Consider the following 27,172-nt stretch of genomic DNA (forward strand, 5'->3'; position numbering starts at 1 on the left):
ACACTGAGAGACCTCCTCCAAAATGCACTCAATATGCTCACTAGATGGGCTGATCACTGCGGACTTAGTATAAGTCCTCAAAAAACAGACATCGTCCTTTTCACACGGAAATACAAGATCCCCGTAATTGTACCTCCTTCAATAAAAGGTATACCTTTAATTTTTACCAATGAAACCAAATATCTTGGTCTAATATTGGTCAAAAAATTAAGTTGGAAATCCAATATACAGGAGAGAGTTAAAAAAGCTACAGTAGCTCTTTTCCTTTACAAGAAAGCTATAGGAGCGTGGACTGCACTGGAGAAAGTCACATACTGCGACATACTCAGCAGAGTTCAGTATACTGCATGTCTCTGCATAAGCGGGGCATTGAGAACCACACCCTCAGCAGCGTTAGACACTCTCCTCCATCTGACACCCTTCGACATCTTCAGTAAACAAGTAGCAGCGAGTACAGCGATAAGACTCGACGCCTCATCTCAATGGACCAACAACAATGTGGGGCACTCCATCATTTTGAACCTATTTGGTTCTATCCAAAGTACATAGACTACAATATTCCTAAACCCCTATTTGGAAAAAACTTTCAGGTATCCATTCCATCCAGAGATGAATGGGAAGACAAAAAACTCCTGGATAACAAAAGTATTTATTTTTATACAGATGGATCCAAGACGAATGAGGGAATTGGTAGTGGTGTGTACTCAGAAAAGCTTAATCTAAGCATCTCATTCCGCCTCCCTAATAATTGTAGCGTCTTTCAAGCGGAAATTTTAGGGATCAAAGAGGTGCAGCAATTTAACATTCACCTGTGTTGGGTGCCGGGCCACAGAGACATCACAGGTAATTGTAGAGCCGATGAAGTCGCTAACAGAGGAACCGTCATACCTATTTAACCTGAAAGGGAGAAGAAAGGTATTCCGATAGCTACATGTAAACTTATGCTAAAAGAAACAGCTTTTGCGATAGCAAATTCTAGGTGGCACAGCTTACCAACATGCGCAGCCACAAAACTCATATGGCCTTCACTGGACCTAAAGCGCTCTAAAGACTTGTTATCTCAAAGCAGACTTCATATTAGCTCCCTAATAGGTGTCCTTACAGGACACTGTCTTATAGGCAGACACGCAATACGACTTGGTGTAGCCTCAAAAAACTTCTGCAGGAGCTGTATGGACGAAGAAGAAGAGGAAACAATCTCTCATCTCCTATCCACTTGCCCTGCTCTTTCACTCAGACGCAAACTTCATCTGGGGGACTACTCTTTTGATAATCCCAGTGAACTAGCTAAAAAGGATATCAAATATCTTCTTCGCTTTATAAAAAGGTCAAAATGGTTCGACTAGTTAGAAGTAATTCTCTAGATTCATGTGGTATCACAACGGGCCTTTCTCTTGGCCTAAGTGTGTGGATTTTTAATCCGCAGCCACGTTAACCTAACCTAACCTAACCACTCCATTCGATTTCAGTGATGCCAATTTGTACGAACTTCGAAAATCGTAAATTATTTTTTCACTCCGAATCTAATACGATGGTATTTGTGATAGGGCTTAATACTCCCAGAAGCGTATTGACATCACGTTGAGTTCTTCGGATTATGTCAATGTCATCAGCATATGCTAGTCATTGGACAGACTTTTAAAACATAGTTCCTTAAGTGCACAAATAGACGAGTTTTGGCGCCAAATCTAGACATGGTTCTATACGGCTGTTCCCTGAAGATGCTGTTATATGTTGTTTTGATATCGATGGTGGTGGACATCGATTTGATATTCTTGGATTTTTTCGAGGATCTGCACATAATGTGAATATTGGATCAAATGTGGACCTTCCTGGTCTTAAACCACACTGATAAGGATCTATTAGCTTGTAGACCATGGGCTTTAGACGTTCACATATTACGGCAGAGAAGATTTTGTAAGCGATGTAAGGTAGACTGATGAGTCTTTAGTTGGTGTAGTTTAGAGGGTCTAGAAATATTTACTCACAAGTTTTTTTATACAACGAAGAATACTTTTTTCGCCGTCTTTTATAAAAGCCTACAAAATTAGTACTTAAAATTTGTAAAAATTGATTTTATTCTAATAGGAATTTAAACCGTGACTTTTATGTTACAGAAAATAATATCTTGACAACAAATGAAAACATTGACTCAAAATTTGAAACGATTTAGTCAAATCACAGATAATAAATTTATTATCTAAGGTCAAATGTTGAAGCCTATTGTAACAATTTACGAAGCTTACTAAATCACTTAACTAATTTTAAATGATTTTAACAAAGTAATATTTCTTAACATTTTGCTTATGTTAAACTCTTAATGGTTACTTTAGATTTTAACAATGTGCTAAGTCCATATTATGACATCTGTCAAATAATCTAATAAAAGTAGTGGATGAAATACGCGAGTCTTCAATTGTACTAATTCTAACTAATAGGTCCGTTTAAATCTGCTTTCTTTGTTTATTTTCACGAACTGACACTGTTTAGACAAGTTTGGAAATCAGTTTTTTAATAAAAGGGAATAAGGAATTTACTAGTTAGCCAAAGGAAGAAAGGTTTAATATCCTGGAGTCGCTAAATAAATTGCCATCTAATAAAATGGTAAGCCCTTAACAATAGGTTGTTTAAAATTTTGCAATATTTCTTATTTCATTTATTAAAAAAAAATGTATTTTTAAATTAAAAAATACTCAATTGATATTATTTTTACAATAAATTAAATCCTACGGTCGTTGTCCAATTATCTCGAAAAAAAACGACGTGAATTTTATTACTTGATTACATTATTTTCAAATTGAAAACAAATATTTTGACAGCCGATGTTAAAATGTACCATAATTCAGTCATACGTCAATTTGACATTTAATAATACAAATATTTCTCTCCACAAATCTATATCGCTTTCTTACCAAAAATCCAGGTTAATAAAATAAGTAGACGTCAAATGATTTGCTTGAGTCCAATTTTAACAATCATTGCGTTTAAAGTGTCAGATTTTTTGTTTCTAAAGTCAATTCCTGCGACTCAGTTACTCACTTTACTTACTTTATCTCATCGGTCAAACAGATGAAAATGTCAACTAAAATACTCCGCACAATCACCAATTGTTGAACAATTAAATTTCGTTATGTCACATCTGGAGGAATGTCAGATACACATTTGATTTGAAATAAAATTTATTTTTGTTTTGATTTGTTGTTGTTGTTGTTTGTTACCAGATATTGCAGTTTTAGCCTCGTTCGTCGGTAGTCGTCGCGTCGTCGTCGATGAATCAAAAATTTAGGTCAAGCATCAAAACAAGCATTCACTTTATCAAAATGTAGGTACAATGTTGATGTTGTTTTTTGTTGTTTTATTGGTTAAACATCGATTTCAATCCCAAGAGATACAAGTTTCTGGCCCAACCAACAGGTATTGTTAATTTTTTCAAAACTTTTTGTTGGCTTTTTTTTAATTTGCGCAACCGCATATTGATCAGAAAATGTGATTGAGGTATGAATGATCATTTTATATTATTTGGTAATAATAATCAAGTTCAAGTAAGTTTGGTTTATTTCATCTGTTTTTATCCATCAGCTTTAGCACCGTTTTCGTGTCAGTCCTTGACTTATGTTAATTTTGTTTGTAAACAGAAAACATACGATACCTAAGCACATGCATACATAATTTAATAAATTTATAATAAATACGAACTTTTTTCTTTTTATGTTTTTTACAGATTAAATTTTTTGTTTTATTTTTTGAAGATTGTAGATCATGGGTAAATTTGCATGCGTCAGAGAGTCTGACAGATTCTGGTGCGAACTCCACTGAAGACTGGTTCTGTTAATGTACCTTACCTTACGTAAATGTGTTCTAAATGAAGTGTGTAGGAAATTTTTCATCGTGATTCATATGAATTCGGTGAGGCATTGGGTATTTTGAATTAGTTCTGTAAAAAAAACATAAAATGAAAGTAATTTCACAGTTTTTAAAACAAATCCAACTTGTGATTTAGATCAAACATGACATCACATTGGGATTTTTCAAATTTGTATTGGTTTTATTATGTGTTTGGACGTTTTAAGCTAGATCGAAATTTGGTTTTTTCTTTAACTGATTTCTTAAACTTATACTTTTTTTGTAACCCATTTTTTAAATTGTATCAAAATTTGGATAGTAATTCGGAACAATTTTGATCAATCCTTACCACATTGAAGATTACAGATTCTAAGAAAATTTAAGCTTCATAGTTTACTTATATGTACCTATTCAAAATTATCTAGAAAAGGTTTAATAGATCCTCTTTTCAACTGACTTTTACCAACTCAAAAACTACTGGTTCGGTTTCACTTTTAATTTTTAGAATTTAAAGAATTCATCCATTTGGTATTGTAGAGGTTGTTTTTGCTTTTAAGCTGCATTAAATGATTTCGTTAGTTGTTGTCTATGAATTGACAGTTGGAATGTCAAACTAGGATGACAATTCTATTTAGTAAGGTATTACAACCTTAAAACGTTGGAACAAAGCTTCCAAATCGTAGAAAATTGCTTTGAACAAAATTTATCTGTTTACGAAGTTCATACATTTTACGGTTACTAATGAACATTTGACATCATCGGTCCTTATTTTTTCGAAATAAGGGTGTATAGCAAATGCTTAAGAGCCATGCTAACTAAATTTATAAGAAAAAAATAAATTTGATGGCGCAACAGTCCCTAGAAAACTAGGGCCTATTGACTTACAACTCTCAATCATTCCTGTTTGCGAGTAATTTCAGGGATGGAGGGGACCTACAGTTTATATGCTGAAACCGAAAGCCTAATTTTAGAAAGCTCTTTCTCATGACAAGAATTACTCTTGGAGAATTTGTCAATTCCTAGCAAGAGGCAATACCCGTGAAAAAAAAACATTAGGTGGCACAGATAGGGATTAAACCCAAGACCTCTCGCATGACATTCCAACGCACTAACTATCATGCCACGGGTACTATAACTGAATTTACACTTTTTAAAATTATTTTGCTTTAAATCGACGACATTTTGTTTCAATAAAAATGTACAACTTGTGAGTCTGTACTCTATTTTATAGTGACAGACTTTTATGCCTTCAAACTAAGAACTCTTGAAGAATCGGAACCAAATAGTTAAGCCATTGAAATTGAAGCCATTTTTCCCTATTTGTTGGTAAAAGTAGTGAAGAAGCTTCTTAATGACCGGCAGTATGGTTTTCGTAGCAAAAGGCCAATTGGTGATCTCATTGCTTATCTCACCGAAAAGTGAAACAAATCATTACATCGTTTTATAGAAAATAAGATAATTGCACTTGCCATTTGGTATTGATGAATCCCTCCTTTGATGGGTTAGAAATTACTTTCCGGATCGTTTCATTAAAGTAGTTTTGAACGGGCTCAAATTTGATATATACAGAATAAACTCTGGTGTGCCACAGGGTGCCATTTTGTCTCCGAGACTCTTTCTAATTTTTATAAATGATTTTTTGTCTAAAAAAAATGATCTTTTTTCTAACCCACTGAAAGACAGAAAGCTTAGCTTAAATTCGTTTTTAGATTTTCCATTCTTGTTCTTGGGAGGTGAATTACCAACGGCAGTTAATGATAAGTTCATTCTGATATTGACAGCATTGTCCAAAGAAGAATCAAAACCGTTTAGAATTTAATACTCCGAAAATTTAATGCTGACTATAGTCACTATCTCAAAAGCGTAACTCTCCCGCAATGAAACTATCCATGGGTGGTACTTGTATCGAGGAAACTGAAAAAGTTTCAGTTGTAGGTATGTGCACCATAAACCATATCTTGTGTATTGATCACATATATGAAGTCCCTAAAAACCGCTAAGTGCTTAGGTTTTCTCCAACTCAATGGTGGACTTGAGCCTCAAGCAACATGCGTCTCCAGCCAGTTTGGTCACTAGCTAGCTGTCTCCAGTTTCGCACGCGAAGTTGGTTGAGGTCTTCACCCACCACTTGGCATGCCACTTGAGTAGCGGTCTTCCTCATCTGCGCCGTCAATCTGGATTGAATTCGAAGACCTTCCGGGCTGGAGCATTGTTGTCCATTCACTCTACATTACCTAGCCATCTAAGTCGTTAGACTTTAATTCTGTTAACTAGGTCAGTGTCGCTGTACAGCCCGTACAGTTCGTCGTTATATCTTCCCCTCCATTTATGCTTACAGGACCAAAAATCAATCGAAGAATTTTTCTCTCGAAAGATATTAAGACGCCCTCATCTTTCTTTGACATGGTCCAGGCCTCAGGATGATGAGTGTCTTATAGATGGTGAATTTAGATGCTCGAGAGAGGACTTTACTTCTCAATTGCCTGGGTAGCCAGAGTCCTAAACTACCTCAAAGTTATAGCTGTCCATGGTGACGTTTTGTCCTAGATGTCGTTGTTCAATGTCCTTTTTTGATGACAACATATACTTGGTCTTGCCCTCATTGACCACTAATCGCTTCCGTCGCAATGCTCAAAAACGCTCCACTGACATCACGCTTTGATCTTCCAATTATGTCAATATCATCTGCGTATCCGAGTAGTTTGATGGACTTTTGGCATATTGTGCTTCTAGTCTTGACGGTTGCGTTTTTCACAATTCTTTGCAGAACGATGCATTATGTGCATCGCCTTGTCTAAAATCTTCTTTGATATCAAATACATCGTTGAGATCTTTTCCGACCTTGATAGCGTAGTGTGCATTCTTCATCGTCATTCTGCGCAAACGGTCAAGTTTTACAGGGATGCCAAAACTAGAGATTGCTCTTTAGAGCGCTTCCCTATAGATGCTGTCATACGCGGCTTTCAAATCGATAAAGAGATGGTGGGTATCGATTTGAAGTTCCTGGGTTTTTTCCAAGATCTGCCGTAATGTGAATATTTCGTCGTGGACTTTCCTGGTCTGAAGACACACTGATAAGGACCAATCAGGTTGTTGACGAACGGCTTCAGACGTTCACATAATATGGCAGAGAGGATCTTATACGCAAGGTTATGACTGATGCCTCTGTAGTTGGCGCAATTTAGACGATCTCCTTTCTTATGTATCGGGCATACTATGTTGCGATTCCACTTATCGGGCATGCTTTCTTCTGACCATATTATTTTGCAGATGAGGGGTGCATGCTCCGTACTAAGTCATCGGCTGCTGCTTTGAATAGTTGCGGTCAGCTCCAACAGCTTTGTTTGACTTAAGTTTAATTATAGCTTCGTCGATCAGCGCCTAGGTTGAGTGGTTCTATCTCCCTTAGAGCGGAACTCGGTTTGCCATCGCCGTTATATAATTTGGGGAAGTGGTGTTTCCATATTCTCAATATAGACTGAGGTTCTACTACGATGTTCCCCTGATCGTTCTTACAGGCTTCGGTTCATGGCTGGTACCCTTGGGAGGTTGTTTTTACCTTTTGGTAAAATTTACAAACCTCATTGTTATGACATCCCTCATAGGACTTTTTAAGAGGTTATTGGTGACTCGAATCTAAAAGGACCTGTCAGTTTCTTGCGATTGTTCGCACATCCTGTATACCGGAGAAGTGTCATGCTTCGATCGCAGTTCAGATCACATATGATTGATCTGGAGACTTCCATGTCCCCTTGTGGATATTAAGGGGTGTATGTTTATCAATATTGTATCGCGATTTTCATAGGCAATGCTCTAGTGAAATAGCCAGTTGCATTCCTCCCTCAAACAATTCAAACGTAATACCCGTGCTCCTACGAATGCCCTTCAGTTAACCCTTGAGCACAATTTAGGACGTACTATAAAGTATAGAGATTCTTTTTTTAGTCTCACTGCATGAATGTGGAAAGCTCTACTAAAGTCAACTCATAACAATGTAGAGACATTCAAAACCAATGTGCATCGGTATCTTCCTCCTAATCCTTTACTCGCATCCTAATTGCTCGCAAGGACTTCATTCCCTAAGTTAATAAGTTTGTCTTGGAGCATCTAAGTTATTAAGCTTACAGCAATATTTTCTAACTCTAGAACAAAATCATTTGGCGAGTTCAACTTTCTCTTCTAGTAATAGGAGATTTGTTATTCATTTGGAAACAAAATATTAAATAATGTTGTATCTTAATGAAGCGAAAACAACTTTTAGCTGTTAACAACGTTGAGTAAAAAGTTACGATCAGAAGAATTTGACAGCTAATCAGAAAATTGATGAAATTTGTTTTTCACATTACCGTTTTTTTTTAATTTAACCTGAACCACACGAACGTTTTTAAACTGTTTTTAGAATCAATTAAAGTGCAAAGCATAGACAACTGTCAACTGTCATCTGCAAATAAACGACACACAAACTTTATCTTTTAGACAGCTGTCAAAATAGTAAAATTTAACAAAAATCCGTCTTCAAAATAAACAGCGTCATAAAACCTGACGTTTATTCACTCCAATGTTTATTTTTGAAGGCCGTTAAAAGACAATCAAGTATTTTTTGACAGTGTTTTCAATATTGGGAGAATTTTGAATTTAAATAAACAAACAGACCCATTTCCCGAAATGGATTTAATGACTCACCTTTCCAAAATTTCAAACAAATCTGTTTTCTTATTAAAACACAAAATGTAATTATTTGTAATAAATTGTATTTTTATCTTTATTATTTTTAAAAAATTAACTGTGTAAATCTCACAGGAAATTCATTTCAGTCTGTTAACACTGGAATACTTTTAAGATTAACTATTTCTCTTAATCTTATCTAAAATTAGTTAACATTATCTCTTAATTCTATACAAAAATAAAAATTATGTTTACATTTAAATTTTCTTATTTTCTAAATAACAAAAATATGTAAATAAATATTTTTTATTATAATAATCACAGATCTCAAGCGAAAATAAAATACGTAAAAAGTATTTTTTTTAAAAACACAGCAACAATTATAAGGATATTTTTCAATGGGGAAAATGGGGTCACGCACATCATGATGAGAGGAATGAGGTTAACTACTGTCAGTCGATTTTATTTTTTATTTTTCAGTTCTCGTTTGTCTCTTCTTTATTTTGAAAAGAATCCTTTTATTTTTGGTCCTTCTTCTTGATAAGTAAAACTTTCGTGGTATCGTCCTCAGACCAATTTTGGGGTGGTAATGATGGTGGTGGTGATTTCATCACACATGACATTGTATCCGATGTATCACTTGGTCGTTGTTGTTGTTGTTGTTGCTGTGGTTGACAACCTATCGCTTCTTCGTAGCTTGGTATCGAATAATGTTGCAACGATGCCAAACGAGCTGCATTTTGACACTTGACATTCTCTGTCATTGTTGGTCTTGGTATCGTTGTTCTCTTTGTCGTCGTCGTTGACATCGTTGTCGCTGCCGTCAACAATGTTGTTGCTGCTGTTATCCCACCACCAATTGATGGTGATTGTGGTATTGTTGCTTCTGTTCCTGATGATGATGTTGTTATTGTTGTTGCTGCTGCCGATGCTGCTACTGATGGTGGTTCTTGTGACTGCAGGAATTGGGCCTTGGACATTAAAAGTGACTCCTTCTCGTTCACCATGAACGCACCGAATAATGCCGATGGATAGACAATTAAGCAGGAGCCATTGTTATTGCTACTGTTGCTGTTGCTGTGATGGGTTGCTGTTGCTGCCTTTTGCATTAATTCCAGAGCAGCCTCATATGATGGTAGACCAGAAACCAATGTATATTCCGGAACTGGGTCATCAGCATCGGGATTTAGTTTAACCGATTCGATATCTTGTGTCTGTTGGAGGTTATGACGATCTGAAAGAAGCAAGAGAAACGAGATGGTTAGTTTATAGGAAGGTATAAGACATGAATGGGTATAAATTTTGGGGTTTTTGTGGCTTAGATAATAACTTACGAGCTACATAGTAGATACCTTCTATACTCTTTGCACCTCGAGATATGCAAAACCAATTTAAATTGAATGTCAATCAATTTCGAGAGAGAAAATCAAGAAATATTTGTATTTGTTGAGGAGAAATTTGATGTTTTCTGATGCGAAGAATCTATCTGATGATTACAAATCTCCACTTTGCTCTGGTTTTATTCTTCGTCATATTTCTACCTACAGGAAAATCTATTCGTAACCCAGTTATTTTCATAAATTAAGACATTTAAGATGAAATTTCATACACAAAACATCTAACAAATGCAGTGATATGCATGCAAAGCTCATTATCATAAATAAACCAGGTGAAAGTACGCAACCATGTGGAACCCCATCATCATCATGCAAATACTAAAGTGTATGCAAAGAACGAACTTTATCTTTTTATATGTTGATATGGCTTATGAATAAAAATGAAAAGTTCCATAAGTCAAGGTGACTGCATCTCAATTTCAACTTTATTGTACACAAACAGATAGAAAGATAGATAAGTATCTACAAAAGAAGAAGAAGAAGATACTATTAGACTTTTTCTTTGATGAATTCAAAACACACCTAGATCATTTTGTTGCGCTGATTTATTATAAACGATTGTTGTTTGTAGATTGTGTATTGAAGCAGAGTCTTCCGCGTTTTTGTATCTTTCAGATACTTCCAAGCAGTTTAATGTATCTTTTGAATGCTAATGCCTAATGATGCACATATTATTAGTCGCGTTCGCGTTAAAATGCTTTTATGGATTGTGCAATATATCTCTGATGCTCAATCAGAGATTGTTTAGAGAGTAAATCGATCTTCAGAAATGTCAGACAAGTCATTTGGATTTATTTGTTTAGTACCTTTTTTTTTTAATTTTTCACTTTATTATAAATTTTGTATCGTTTGTTTTTATTTAACTGGCACTTTAGAGAGAACGCGCATTCATACAACTCTGATGATGATTTTGATGACATGTAGCGAACAATTTCCAGTGTTTATGGTTGTGAGTTGAATTTTTAAAATTAACGCAAATATTGACAGAATTCAAATGAGTCTTTTGTCCAAGGCAGGCACACAGGCAGGCAGACAAGCTAAAAAGGCAGGCTACACAGTACCCTACCCATCTATAAGTTCGAGTGCGGGTATTCGTCATTTATGTGCACAATTGTGCCATAATGATGTTTTGATGTTGATGGATTACATTAGAATTTATACCGGATTCACAATGAACGACGAAGCGACGAAGCGACGCGCCGCGACGTTTCTCTATACCTTGCTTACAAAAAAAATACACAACTTCAAAAGAATCACAAGCTTTATGATGGGAGGGTTGGAAAGAGGCATAAATCAATTGATTAAGCGCACACACATTATTTGATTCGATTTATTTGATTCGAACAAATAAATACACGAAATCGTGTTTATTGATTTAGCGAAAGTGGTTCGTTTTTCACATTGAGATACTAATTACAACACATCATCATCGCCATCATCATCACGGAATAGATGAACTTGTGGAGCTTTATAAATTAACTATAGAAGGCCGTAGGAAGGGAGGGACTATAGGGAACAGGTATAGAGATGATTTTTGGTCTAAAATTTTAATTTACATATACAACACGAGTATATCTACCTCTATGAAAAGATTGTATTCCTCTGATATGCAAATTAGGCTTGACACAAAAGTGTATCGGAAAGTTAATCAAAATTCAGGTGGGTTATTTTTTGAACATTAAGGTATGTTTTTACAACTCTGACCCTTCTGTTTACATCATAGACTTGTAGGCCAAGGGATAGGGTCATAATCTAGATTTTATGTAATCTAAAATGTTCCTTAAAAGTGCCTATGAGAATATGAGATACTTTTGTATCTTTTAGGTAGGAAAATTCAGTGGCAGCGATATGGTGGTGTTTTTCTAATGTAATTTAGATACTGCTTTAAAAAGTAAAAATATAGGAACGATTAAGATAGGTACACATGAAGGTTTTGAAGTGGTCTTTTTCTCGTTCTCTGTGGAACGATGTGTGTGGGTTTTAGATATTGTATCTTATTTTTGTAGTTGTTGTTTTTTGTTGGATTTTTATTAAATTGAAAGGAAGGAAATTATACAACAGGTAGTTCCTGATATGAAGCGATATGAAGACCCAAAGGTTTCTCAGGCACTTGAACATTCAGGGGGAAAGCAAAAACAAGTTGTAATTGATGTCCCGACATGCATTAGTTGGCCTTAACACCACTTTCGTAGATAAAGTCAAGTACCTTTCTTGGGTAAGATACTAATTAAAGGTCGAAATGTAATTTTGTTTTGTTTTCTTTTTTTTTAAATCATTTTTATTTTTAATTTCAAAGTCAAGTGGGTTTTGGTGCCATCGCATAGTTGATGGCTTTTTCTTATATTTTATGTTTCTGTGACCTAGACCTTAGAAATTAGTCAGCAAACATTTCTAGAATGTATATAAAAGTGATAAGAGAGTGTTTTTTTCTTTCTATGGATTTTCTTTTCAGGAGATTGATGAGTTTATCATCTGTATTTTTGTGAGGTTTTTTGAAGGGCATTAAGTTGATCGTGAAATTTGTTATGCCCTCAGAAAAAGAACATATTTTTTATATACGTTGACCTTAAGTAAATGGGGCATTTAAAATTAGACAAACTATAAAGAAAAAGATAGTGGAAAAAGTTGATAAAAAAGACAAAGATTAAAAATGAAGACACGTTTCAAACAAATTTAAGACAAATATAGTAAACTTGGAAGATAATTCAGTGTTTTATTTGTTTTGCTAGCACGAGTCTATACATACTTTTTGATTAGGATTAGAAAAATGAAAATATTATAGGTAACTAAATAAATTTCTAGAAAACAAGTTAGTGAAGATTCGTCTCAAACATCTCGAAAAAGTTATCTCTTAAAGGCTTTTTCAATAGGATGTTTTGTTTTAATTAGCTCTGTATTTCAGAGGTTGTCAGTTTTGAAGCTGATATATTTTGGAATTTGACAATTTCTTACTTAAAATACAGTGATACAAACTTCAACCACTTCAATAACAATTAAGATCTGTTAAGCTTTGCTAAACAAATTTGTATAAGCAATACAAACATTTTAAGATTCACGCAGAGGTGACTTACAGTTGGCTTTTGCTAATTTATCACTTTTAAACCTTCCTTACTGTTAATAAAATACTATTTTTTGTAAAATTTTATAAATATATATATATTTATCTTTAAAAATATTTATATTTTTCAGTTATCAAAATGAAGCTTCTTATTGGAAAACAATAAATAGTTTTCTTTTTCTGAACTTTATAAGAATTGGTTGATATTTGCGATTTATGGCTTAATATGATAGGCCAATGATCTCAAGTCGCCTTTAAATTAGTATTTTTTTCTAAAATTTGAAGCTTGCATTAGAATATTCTACAAATAATAGAATAATTAATTCCAGGACAAATTTGTTAAAAACTGTAAACAAAAACTCTAAGGAGAGCATTTAGTAGAGAAAAAGTTGAGAAAAAGTTAACCGTCTTTATTCGGATTTAAAAAATCCACTAAGCAACCATTGAAGGCCAACTTAACAATTTTGTTAAGCTCAAATTTGAAGCTTAAACTCCCTTTTGAAATAGTGCTTAAACTCTCTTTTGATTGCAGCTTTAAATTTCCTAGATCCATACATAGCTTAAAACATGACATTTGTGAAAAACCCGCTTAAGTAAACAAAAACACCGTGATAAAAATAAAAAAGAAAAAAAAGGCTGGGATGCGCCCCACACTGATAACTTCCCATCCCGTCTGTCGATTTGTCTTGCTTAAAAGTTTGTCTATATGTACTCGTATGAATTTTTACCAAATTTGCGTACTATTTTTTGTAGATTTTATTTTTTATGAAAAAACGGACTTTTGGATTTTTATATAAAAATTACTGAATAGCGAAAACAATATTTTCTATGAAACAAAATAAGTTTGAAGTCAATATTTTTAATTTTTGAAAAGCTTTTTGAGTCGAAAGTAAAATTTTACCAAGTTTTAGTATTGTTTTTTTTAGGTTTTTATTTTTTTGGAAAAAAAACCGTCAATTCGATTTTCTTCAAGATTCTATCGAATGTTGAAAGCAATATTTTCTATAAGATAAAATTAGTTTGAAGCCAATATTTTATAGTTTTGAAAAATATTTGAGTCGAAAATCAATTTTTACCAACATTTGTTAATTTTTTTTTTAGGTATTTAATTTTTTGTACAAAAACTATCAATTCGATTTTTTTCAAAATTTTACTAAATGTTATCAACAATATTTTTTGAAAGATAAAAGTAGTTAAAAGCCAATATCTACAATTTTTGAAAAGATATTTGAGTCGAAAATCAATTAGTACCAACTTTTGTTAATTTTTTTCGGTTTTTAATTTTTTGTAAAAAAACTGTAAATTCTATTTTTTTTTTTAATTTAACTGAATGTTGACAACAATATTTTTGAAAGATAAAAGAAAATTAAAGCCAATATCTCAAAGTTTTGAAAAGAAAGTCGAAAATCAATTTTTACTAACTTTTATAAACTTTTTTTTTAGGTTTTATTTTTTTGTAAAAAAAACTGTCAATTCGATTTTTCTCAACATTTTTCAGAATGTTGAAAACAATATTTCTTATAAGAAAAAAAAATGTTTGACGGCTAAATTTCAATTTTTTGAAAAGATATTTAAATCGATATTCAATTTTTACCAACTTTGAGTAATGTTTTTCTTAAATTTTTATTTTTTATAAAAAAAACTGTCAATTCGATTTTTCTCAAAATTTCAGATGTCAAAAACATTATTCTTCGTTGCACAAAATTGTTTTGGAGATGAAATCATATTTCAGTCGTAAAATTTTGGACGTGACAAATTTTTTTTTTCAGTTTTTTCGATTTATAAAAAAAAAAAGTTAAATGGATTTTTTTTCAAAAAATATACTTCTTTGATATCACGTTACAATATCATTTTTGGTTCGTAAGATATTTAGGGTTAGCCAACATTTTCACCTTTTTTTCAAACTGCTATGGCAAAAAAAACACACACACAATTTTCTTAAAAGCTATTTCTGCATCTTTCTGACTTATTATCTGTATAACAAAATTTATTTGAAATCGATATCTCTTCTGGTTCTTGAGCTATGGACGACGAAAAAAACGTCGCAAACGTACGTACACACGCAAGCACAGACATATTTCTAAAAATCTTTTATTTCGACTCCAGGGACCTTGAAACGCCGAGAAATGTCAAATGTCAAATCGAACCCATTACATCCCTATGGGAAGATTTTTAAAGCTTTGAGCTATCGTTTTGTTCTGTTCTAAAATATAAAGTAGATAATATTGAAAAATGAATATATGTTTCTGATACCCGGGATTTTCACGTGTGGAATTATTGAAGGGTAAAAATACTCGCGGATTAAAAAGTATTTTAGATAAGTGTCTTTAAGCAGGTTTCTGTTATGAGTAGTTTTTGTCTTAAACGGGTGTTACTGTATCCAAACAATTATTTTAAGTTGTTCAAAAGTTAAAGCTCTAGAACCTTACCTTTAGAAATAACAAATCATCGTTGTTCTATCAAAACTAATTTAGTATATTTTGTGTGTTTTGAAATATTTGTATCTAAAGTTTGAAATCAATATAAAAATTATTATATTTCTGGAGTTTCAATTCTTAAAAATTAAAGTAGGAGTTAGGGAGTTTTGACAGAGTATAGATTTTGGCATTTGGATAAACTTGGAGTTTTTGTTTTATTTAAACAATTTTTAGCGTTTACTTTTGACGTTGGCATCATTTGTCAATCCAAAAGAACGGAACAAAACTTGAATTGAACAGAACACGTTAAAAAAACGCATTGAAATTGTGAGAATGTTCATCAAAAATTGGTAAAACTTTGGAATTCTCATTGAGATCTTGTAATCGTTAACCTTTAGGCTAAATGGCCAAAAATTAATCACTAGACAATGATAAACATTTCTTTTGTGATCTGTTTTTAATTTGAATAAAAAGTACCGTTATTTTGACGTTAACTATTAACAAACCTATTTACTGCTTGCCCTGAAATAAAGTCAAGTAAAATATGAACAACCTTTAAAAATTGTCCTTATCGCACAATACAAAAGCGAAATTAGACTAATTCTCAGCAGTTTGCCATATTGCACTTTGAACAAATTAATTAAGGCCAAATCATTTTGAGATATAAGGCTAACATATTTTTACTGTAAGCCATGTTATAGGACAAGGCCAATGCTTAGGCACACCGTAAGATTTGGGGTAGGTGCGAGGTTGGCAGAAAGTGAAATAAAACCTATTCGGCCTTATTTCACTTTATTTATTTGTAATAAGACTAACTATTGCACTTAACAAACATGTAATAAGTCCAATACTTAAAACGTTGGCCCCATTTTACTTGGCTTTATTTCACTGCACCAATTTACTAAGCTCAGAAATTCTGTGCTACATAAAAAAAAAAACTTGGGGTTGATAGTACCATTTTCCACACCCTCATTGTCCTTAAGTAATGACACTGCTGTCGAAAACGTGAGTTGGCCTTTGAATTATACAAATTGTGCGATTAAGATTAATCTCGAAGGATTAACAAAAGTTATTTTTACACACAATGAATATTATCATTTTTTTGTGTAAGCTTTTACGTAAATCCGAAGGTCCAACCTTTTTAATTTACAATAATTATTAATATTATTATTGAACGCATTAATTCAATTATTGTATTTTTGGTTGTACCTATACCTAAAGATAGCCTTTAGATTAATGTTCTTTTTATAAAAATGTCATTATGCATGTAAATAATCTCTTTACAATAAGTTCCATATAAAAAGAACCGTATAGCTATGTTTTTAACCTCCCTTCAACTTTTACTATACTATATTTAAACCTTAACAGAGAAACATATATTCACAGTATAGTGTATAGCCTACATATACACGTCCACGAATAAGTAAGTAAGTATCAACTTCGAGGAAAGGAATTGAGGCAAAGCTAAAATAAATGGCTTAAAGTCACGTAGCCACTATAGTTACTTTATTATGCATTGCTTCAATCACTTTTCTGATCAATAAAACAATAATTATATATTTATTATTTTTTCATTTATCTATGAACACTGAAAAACATCAAACTAGGTCAAATATAAAAGTTATAAAAAGAATTAGTGCTGTTGTTGGCCTACTACTAAAAAGGTGGTGGACATTAAGCAATATTGATTAGGAAAAAAGCTATAAAAATGCATAAAGTTTTAAAGTTCATCATGATAATAATATAAAATAAAATATTGATAAAAGCTACAATTCCGAAACAAGTATTGAAATACTTCTATTTCAAAACAAATCTTTAAATTTGCAAGATTTCTATCTCAAAAAATAAATACTCGCCCACCCAAAAAGTGTTGCAAAAATAGTAAAGTCAAAGATTAGATAATAAATTAATAAATTTTTTTTCAAAAAGTCTTAGTTGTTAGGTCTGGTCTTGATACATATTTGGGTATATGAGTCAATATTGATGAGAGTTAAATAAATTTAAAAATATTTATGAAATTCCCACAGAAATTAACCAGCAAATAAAAAATGACGAATTGAAATTGATAGATTTATAAAAAGATTATAAAAAGGTAAACGACCCATAATAAAATTAACGAACTTCCTATCTTTGCCAACACACAGTTCAGTTGCGTTCATCGCACACAAAATTTCACTTTCGATTTTTATTTTCTTAATTTAAATGCGCGTTCTTTTTATTATTATTATTTCATTGTTTTATTTTACAACTTTCACCTGTATGTAAATATTTCCAGACCCTCAACCAAGCGCAAAAGATTAAAAGATACTCGTATAAGAATTAATTTAAATAGGAAATAAGTCGTAGAATGTTTCGTTTTGTCTTTTTGGTTTTGAAGCAAGAGTCTAGGTAGGTTAGGTACCTTAAGTTAGGTTGAGTCCACTCTGAGTATATTATGATGATGGTGGTCTGTGAATTTTATTGTCATAATAATAATCCATTTATGACCTTCATATATTATATTGACATTTGAGTTAAATTTTATGTCAAAATGTCGTCATATATAAATGATTAATGGATTGTATCTTATCTATCGACTCTACTGTAATTTAACGGGAAAAGAATTCACAATAACGTTGATTATTATTATTTATTTCGGAAATATTTTTTTTTTTTTTGCACGACCAACTGAATGAATCGGCTTTAATTTTGTGAAGATTCTTAGAAATAATAATTATTTTTATTATGTTTGATTCCAATCTAGGTAAAAGAACAAGTTTATAAGTTTAAAGTTGTGATAAAATATTCAATGTCGTATTTTCTATAATATTAAATAACTTTTGAGCATGTTAATGGATATACATTTGTTTTAAATACTTATTTATTTGTATTATAAGAAAAGAACAAGAGATTAATAATTTGAATATTAATAATTTTAGCTTAAAAATACCAAATTTATAAAAACTTGTATTCTTGATTATACATTAATCGATTTTTAAAATTGTATTTATATTGTTAGAAAACCTTAAGAGAAAACGTAGTTTGTGATATGGACTTAGGGAATTATTAGTTTTCCATAGTTACCCAAATAAACACAACCTTAAGTGAGGCAGAGGACATTCAACTCAGAGCTAGTTTTTTTTTTATAAATAATCTTTTAACATTTTCTTTTAAATTATTGTGACCTACAATAAGAAGACATAAATAACAGTTCATTCGTTGCTTTTGAATCAATTGTGGTTATTTTAAGACAGAAAAGTTGGTTAATTTGATTATTTTAGGGCTTACTTACGTCTCAAATAATTCACAATAGTTTTGTGGTCCGTTCACAGTGAAACTATAATAGTGAACTTTTAAGCAAAAGAAATTGTTTGCTTTTTGGAATTAACGAAAGAGGAATTTTAATTTTCGAAAAAAACTGCCAAATAACATTTTTTGCTTAAAATTATGAAATGCAGCAATATTTTGGAAATTAGAATTGTTAGAAATGTTGACAGTCAAAAATATATTTTTACTTAGTTTCAGTAATTAATAATAAATTAAAAATAAGTTCACAATAGTTTCAAAGAAACGAAGTAGATTAAACATAATTTTGATTTATTTAAATGAATAAGTTTTGTTCAAAAACACAAAAAAAGATTGCATATTTGTTTCAAACTGTAAGAATTTAAAAATTTCTATTGTGAATGAAAGGATTTTTTCGAATAATCAGATAATTTCTATGAATTTTTTTCATTTCTATCTCAACTGTTTTGAATCTTTGAAATATTAAAGACATTTTAAATTAAATACTCGTTAATTTGATTGTGATATTAGGGCTAGGTTACAATAAAAAAGAAAGACACGTATTTGGTAGACTTATCAAAAAAAAAAGTGCTTACTCAAGATGTTTCCAAGTATAGGTTTGTAATATTGAATGACTTATCTTGGTTCGAGGAAGCCCTGTAGAAAATAAGACTTATTTGATTCTTCTTAATTTTGAACTTTTTTTTAAGGGTGGGGAGAGTATAATTGCCTTCTACTACACTTAGCGTAGATTCTGGAAACTAAAGCGATAGGCACAAAAATCCTTAACATCGGGTAATTGGAGAGTGAAGGCTATTGTATTATATCTTGCTTTACTTTTCCATTGTCACCTACTTGAAAAATAAAACCATTCACGATAGAATTTTTCAATAACTGTTCTTTTTTTCTCTAAAAACATGTGGAATGCTGTGAATGAACAACTACTTGGTGCTTTAAAATACATCCTGGGCTTGTTTATTTACGCTAGGAACTGTTGTTCAATCAATTTTTTTTCTTTGAAGTAATTGTTAACTTTTTCATGATAAGAATTGCTCTTGGAGAATTTGGCAATTCCTCGCAAGAGGAAGTATCCATGAATAAAACTTTAGGTGACATAGGCAGGGATCCAACCCAAGACCTTTCGCATGACAGTCCTTTGCACTAACCATCATGCCACGGGTACATGATGCAATTACTTGCACACAGGAATGGTTGAGAGTTGTAAGACACTAGGCCCTGATTCGCTACGGGCTGTTGCACCACCTCTTTTTTTTTTTAATTGTGAACTAGTGTTGGTATTATTGTGAATTAACTTACTGTTTTAATCAGTATAACATAAATGTTCTTATTTTCAAATTCGCAAATTTCATTGTGAATTGATCAGAATATCATGAAATCACGAATTTACTGTTATCTCCACAATCTGCTTAGGTCACAATAGAAAATATGAAATGTCAAAAGTTGGTTTGAACTAAATGTTCTCTAGTTTTAAAAGTTTATAAACTTGGAAAATCAATACATTTATGATTTACCTGTCAAGTTACCATGTTCGAAGGCCTAAGGCCTGCTTTAGTCTTAATCCAAACCAAACTTAACTCAACAAATTTGGCGGGAGATTACTGAACTAGGGCTTTGCTATTCTTGTAGACCAAAACATTAGGCAATAAAATTCACAGTAATTCCCAAGAAAGTCATTAAATTATAAATGTTTGTTTATTTTGAACTATGTTTTGAGAGATAAAAGGAAAACAAGAGTCAAACACTTCTCTGTTTCCTTATTTCAATAATATCATAATAATTTATGATTGAAACGCGTGTGTTTTTTATTATTTTTCTGAAGCATGTGCGTTGTCTATAAAAGAATAATAATCTTCCATATTTTCATCAACAAAATATTAAAAAAATATCAATTTGTTTTTGTTGACTGTGCGTCTATCCCTTTAAAAAGGTCAAACATCAAAGACAAAATTTTGTCTAAAAAAACAACAGTTATAATAATCTTTACATTTATGAATAAAATATATTATTACATAAGATAATAATTTTAATTATATTCAAATACATTTAAGTGTGCCAACGATTAATTTTTATATTAGTTTTTAATAATTTCATTATTTTCATTTTTTCTAATTTTAAATCAAATCTTCTTGTAACTTTATAAAATTTGCATAATTTAGAACGGATGATTTTTGTTTTTCTGTTAAACTTGTTTCATATATTTTTTATTGGTTTCTAGGGTTCATTTGAATATTTTATTTAATAATCAAATTATTATAATATTTAAGAGGATTACGTATTTGAAAATATATTCTTGCAACTTAAACAAATTTTAAATTGCTTCATTTTTAGCAGATTTAATTTGGTAATAAAATTTGTACGTCTAATCTATTTTAGAATTCTTATTTTCACGCTTGATCAGTTAATAGAGTTTTATTTTAAATGACTAATATTATTAACCTATTCAAAACTCTTACAAAAGATTATTTAAATAATGATCTTGAACCCAGAATATTAGATACAAGCAACTAATAAAATTCAGAAATAAAAAAGATCACAATTTTGGTGGTCTTACGGGTGTTATCATTGATCAATGATCTCTATGGAACGATATAATTAAAAATTCAAATTAAAAATAGCAAACAAAAATATTCTAAGTTGCGTCATGATATTCAAAAAACCCCCCTTTAAGAGGTAAATATCGATAACTAAACAAGACCACCTGTTTATCGATTCTAAAATTCTAAATACTACACATGAAGCAGTGGGAGTGTCGTGAGATTTATATAGGAAATAAATTAAGTTATTGGTATGATAAAAACTTTCGATAATACGGATATAAAAAAAAGAACTTTGTTAATTAAAAAACATAAAACTGGTTTACCTTAAGGAAGTTTACTGGAACCTATTGTTTTTATAACAAGCGCGATCGAACTCATTCGCATTACTTTAAATTATACAACAGTTGGTTCTGGTCTTTAAGCCAGAAGAAAAAAAACATATGTTATTTGTTATTAACATAAATGCAATAATTTTATAAATTAAGTAACAAGATAATCACACTACAGGAAAGGTGAAGATATTTTTTAATGTCAACAAAGTTCTAAAAGATCCAAAATAGTGAATGAAGATATAATTTATTTTGTTACAAGACATTAATCGTGATTAAAATTGGTGAAGATCACTTCGAATATTTGGAACTTAGAAATCAACTCATTTATAAATCAAGATCACATCACACTAATGGTGAAGATATTATAAAATAACAATCAAATTTTAAAAGATCTAAACATTTTAAATGAAGATGTGGACAATGTTAAAAAACTTTGTCACGAGACACAAATCTTAATTGCTAATCTTAATAGATGAAGATCAGTGGCAATAAACCAAAAAAATATTGAAAAATTGTAAATACAGATATTGACGATGTTAGAAATGTTTGACACAAAACGTGCTTGAAGTAGATAAAGATCACTTGTTATATTTAGAAGAAAGGAAGCAAAGTATTTATAGATCAAGATCACTTTGCAATAAAGGTAATGATATTTCAAGATACCAAATATTTGATTCTAGTCGTTCACCTAAAACAACAAAAATAAGTTTTGTTTTTAAAGGTGAAGATATTTTAAATACCAACAGAATTCAAAAATATTCAAAAATTGTTAATTAAGAATTATGTAACGATACGTAATTAACTATTGAAAAGTGTGAAGATCACTTCGAATATTTGGAATTAAAATAAATCACAAATTTATAAATCCTAAATACTTCGCAATTCTAAAAGTTGCAAATGAATATCTTGAAGATTTGGCAAAATTTTGTTACAAAACAAAAAATCGTGTTGAAATAAATAGAAATCACTTGGTATAAAAAAAAGAAAAAGACGAAATTAAAAATTAAGATCACTTCGCAATAAAAGTGATCATATGTCAAATGTCTTTCCGCTAGAAGAAAAAAAATTAGTTTAGTATTTAAATGTGAAGATATTTCAAAATACCAACAGAATTTAAAAATTTTAAATTAAGAAAATCATGATTGGAAAAGGTAAAGATCAAGAACAATAAAAGATCAAAATACTAAAGATGTTGCAAAATTCCTCAAAAGACACAAATCCTGATTGATTTAGGTAAGATTACTTGAAGATCACTTCAAAGTAATATTTAAGTACAACCCCAAAACGATCAAATTTATGAAATTCACTTAAATAATAAAAGTGTTGTCCCACAGTCTGAACAACTGAAGATCATTTTTGTTGTAAAATAATAGCAAATATTTTCACTTCGAAGCTAAGCCCATTTCTTTGTTTAATTAGCTGAAAATTCTAAGCATCTATAGAACAACAATAGTCAGTATAAGTATTTACTGAAAATATAGCTTAACAAATCCAAACAAATGACACTTAATTATCATTCCACAATAACAACGAAATAACTTTGAATTTCTAATAGATTCTAGAGGGTGATCAGTGTCACCCTTTTAGATACTTCTGTACTCAACAAATGTATCTAATATCTATACGTACTTTCTTTCGTTTAATCAAGGAAAACAAGTAAGTTGCACAAAACGAGAAACAGCTAAAAGTGTAATAAATAAACAATTTCTCGTCTATTTACTGACCTAGATTCGTTTTCTTTCTTTCACAAAAGTCACATCGTTAAAAAAAAGTATCTAATGAATATTTGTCAAGTCCGCAATCAATCTTCATCTTCATTTGAAAACAGTAAATATAGAGTTATAGTTTGAATTGTTTTTCTGCTTTTCTTTATCGTTGTTTATAGCTCGTCAAAAAGTATCTGACAGTTGACAGAATGATGATACGAATAAGTTAAGTTACGCATTTCATATTAATTAAAGTATATTTTCTATCATAGGAAAAACAGTTCACTAACCGATTACTATCAATTGACAAATTTCAAACAAAATAACAAAAATTGTTGTTGATATTTTGACACTTGAACTTGTTTCTATTTTTAGTATTTCGCATAGTAGTTATCTCACATCAAGATTCACAAAGAAGTATAGAGGGCAAAGTATCTCTTGATTAAAACAATCAAGATTAAAAACAAAAATTCTAGAATACTTACAATTCCGCTTCCATTGTCTAAATTGATGATACAAGAAACACGAACAAATGCAAAACACCATCGATATGATAATCAGGGTCAAAACAATGCCAATCCATATTTCATTCATGAACTTGTCGTACTCCAGCTGCTGTTGAAGTTCATTTGCGGCACTTGTCGTTGCTGATGTTCCAAAATCAGCTGAATCGATTACTATGTGATTTCGAAGAATGTCCATGTTGTGGCTGGCGGATGATAATTCACTATTCGAAACACCGCGGATACTATGAACAGCTGACGCACTACTTCCACCACCAAAACCAAATAAAGTTTCACCGATCTTTTGAAAAAATTGATTTCCGACCGACGTTGAAGATGACGTCGAAGACACAAGCGATCGACTTGAAGGTTGATGTAGATCAGCCACGGCGGCGGTGATCGTAGCTCTGCCGGTTTCGTTAAATAGCTGATGGACAGTCCTAGAAGACGACGACAAAACCGAACTGCCGGTATCGGTCTGTGACTCTGATTCTGGGCTATTGAAGAAATGTGCAGCGATTGAATCTAAATTCATGTTTTGAGGTAATTCGAGTGCTAATTCACGATCAAGTCTTTCCATACTATTGACACACAATCGAATCGAAGTTTGGTTATTGAAGCGATCTTCAATTTAGTTGAACGCCCGATAGATACGAAAAAGGTATACAAAATTTATGGAGTGCTTGTCTATAAAAATATACTTTTATAAAAAGATTACTTCGTCCGTCCGGAGTCTACGAGGTCTGATTGCTTACTAAATGGAATTTCAAACTGACTTCGAGAGAGTAGCTAGGTAGGTAGGGTATCTCGTATCTTCAGTCGAAGACTCAGTCTCAGTCTTGAGTCTCAGTCTTAGTACAACAGGCAGTATGGTCTTTGTTGTGCCTTTCTTCAGAGCTATAACAACCGGGTCTCGTCTCAATGCACGATCATTATAAGAGATAGCTAAGGCAGGTAGAAGGTAGGTTAGATTGTTGCTCAGAAAAAGTATCTAAGAAGATCGTTTGAGTCTGATCAGCTCTGAGTTTGAGTAGTTTTTCGTTCATTGTATATTCTTGTTAACAAATTGCCGGCAGTGATAATGAATTTTGATATTGTGTTTTTATATTCTCTCTTGTTGATCATTTTCTTCGATCAGATGGAAAAAATGATCTTGTTTTATTTACTGCTTCAATCTGTATCGGATTGAAATGAGTTTCTACTCAAAGTAGTAGATTTCTTCTTTCTTTAAACTACCTGGTGGTGTTTTTGAGATACTTTTGAGTGATCTTGTATCTGAACTGTTTTCTTATTTATTCTCTCACAAAACAGATTATTTATTCAAAAAACAATAATAAACAGAGAAGAGAATTGTATTTTAATGCAAATGGGTAATTGAAATGCTGAAGATACATGACGATCATGATCATCATGATCATCATGATCAGATAGATCACTTCAAATCGGGTGTTATACATGTTTTTGTATAGAAATTTGAATTTATTATAATTTTTTTTTATTCTTTTCATCTTAATTCATTCAAGTTGAAGATTACAATCAATGAGTGAAATGAGACAAGATACGAGTAGCACTTGAATATGTAGAAATCTGATACCGTTGAAGGGTTATATGAAGGTACTCGTGTATATATTGTTTGTCGATCGTGAGAATCATTTTGATCGGAAGCAATATTTAGTACAACATTTGAAAGATATTTTAGTAAGTTTAATAATGGAATGTGGAAAATGAAATAGATTGTTTGAAGTAAAAGTCAAACTTGTTTTTCATTGATATCTTTTGTTTTTGATAACCTCAATTCGATATTGGGTATGTTTATTTGGAAAGTGTGTCGAGATAAAAATAAAAACTTCACTATCGATATCGATGAAATTTAATCAATTAATTTCATATAAATAGTTTGAGAAATTTTAAAAACTGATATAACCAACACGTTTTTATAGTAAATATCTAAACTGACGGAAGTATTTATGAGGATATGTGTTTTTTGAAAAAATTGTAATTTCTGTTTGTTTTTATTTTTTCTAATGTTTTGTTTTTTATCTTCATGTAAATTATTACAAGATTAAGAACGTTTGTTTATAAAAAGTATCTATGATTTCAAGGTAAATGATATTTATAATTAGATTTAATGTTTAATACATAGAGAATCCCTTACGTCTGATATCATTAATTAAGGAAGTTATTTTTATGTTGTTGTTGCTATTTTTTTTGAGTTAACTATTTTTGCAGATTATGTTTGATAAAGACTATAAATTGATTTCCGTAGATTTTATTATGAAATCAAGTATTGGTAGTGATTAGGTATGTATGTAAGTTTAGGAGAAGAGGGCTTGTAAGAAAGGTTTTACATTCGCGTATAACGATGAAGAACGAATCTCTGTTATTTATATTACCTGTCCCCCCTAAAATACACTAAAGACAACATATTTTTGAACAAATTTTCCCAAAACAAGACCCGATAGACCCTAACAAACTAAGAATAAGAATATCATAAAAGGTTATTTAATAAAAGGAACCACAAGACTATTTACAATACCAGTATTATGACTTTAAAAAGATACTACCGCATATTCCAGCAACCTAATAAGAGTGAAATAAAATATAAACCTTATTATGCACAGTCTTGAGTCTTGTCCAAAGTTGAATAAATATTACACGTAGGCTATCTACAAAAGACAAGTAAACTAAATCTCGTAGGAAAATAAGGTTACAAATTAGCTTTGCTAATAATAACAAGCCCCTCAGCAATACTGGGTTATCAGGGTTGCGGTTTCAAATCGTCGTTTTCGAGCCAAAGAGCGCATCAAACAGTGACTTTTTGTGGATGTAATGTCCTCTCTTCAATTACTTGAGGATTCTCAGAACCCCAAATACGAACATTTTCTTTATTAACTTACCTACCGAGTGAGAAATGTGCTTCGTCGCTCTAGAAAATTTTGGTCGAAAAACCGCAGTCCACCGCCTGTCGTTCAAGGACCCATTCGAAATATCTACGACGTTGCGAGTAGTCAGCTAGGTGTAGTTAAAAATGCAAAACACGCCATAATGTGCCATACGACAGTCCTTATTGCTGAGAACGACGAGAAATTGACACATTCAGATTTGGGGCAACACTTTCACTTACAGCAGCAAACGATAATGAAAAAGCTTACAATATCTGTACCTAATCCAGGATCCTCAAATTTTGTTCACAATTTTGTCAATTACTTGCGTAGTTGGACAAGTATGTAAACCATAATTTCATCTTAAAGCACGATATTTGGCTGTGACGAAATCATAATTTTTGTAGAAGGTTTTAACAATTTGTATTCGTTGTGCGATAGTTAAGCAATCCATTTTCGTAAATGTCAGACTTTCAACTGGTAAAAAAATGGTTTAACAACTTAGTTTGACAGATGTTAAATTCCAGCCCTATACTTTTGAAACCGA

General features: G+C 31.6%; 1 protein-coding gene across 1 annotated transcript; it reads right to left on the reverse strand.

The window, feature by feature from the left end:
* Positions 1 to 8,576: 8,576 nt before the first annotated feature.
* On the reverse strand, positions 8,577 to 24,518 carry LOC129941361 (protein commissureless 2). Its single transcript, XM_056049972.1, has 2 exons — positions 23,726 to 24,518; positions 8,577 to 9,742 (listed from the first exon to the last, which is right to left on the reverse strand). The coding sequence occupies exons 1-2, from the start codon at positions 24,321 to 24,323 to the stop codon at positions 9,027 to 9,029; spliced, it is 1,314 nt and encodes a 437-aa protein (XP_055905947.1). The 5' UTR covers positions 24,324 to 24,518; the 3' UTR covers positions 8,577 to 9,026.
* Between the last annotated feature and the right edge of the window lie 2,654 nt (positions 24,519 to 27,172).

The sequence above is a fragment of the Eupeodes corollae genome, chromosome 1 (assembly GCF_945859685.1).
Source record: "Eupeodes corollae chromosome 1, idEupCoro1.1, whole genome shotgun sequence".
Taxonomy (NCBI): domain Eukaryota; kingdom Metazoa; phylum Arthropoda; class Insecta; order Diptera; family Syrphidae; genus Eupeodes; species Eupeodes corollae.

Excerpts from the sequence above, each read along its gene's own strand:
- LOC129941361 (XM_056049972.1), bottom strand. The coding sequence starts at position 24,323 with ATGGAAAGACTTGATCGTGAATTAGCACTCGAATTACCTCAAAACATG. Across the intron at positions 9,743-23,725 it reads TAGACAATGGAAGCGGAATT|ATCGTCATAACCTCCAACAG; the intron begins GTAAGTATTCTA and ends TGCTTCTTTCAG.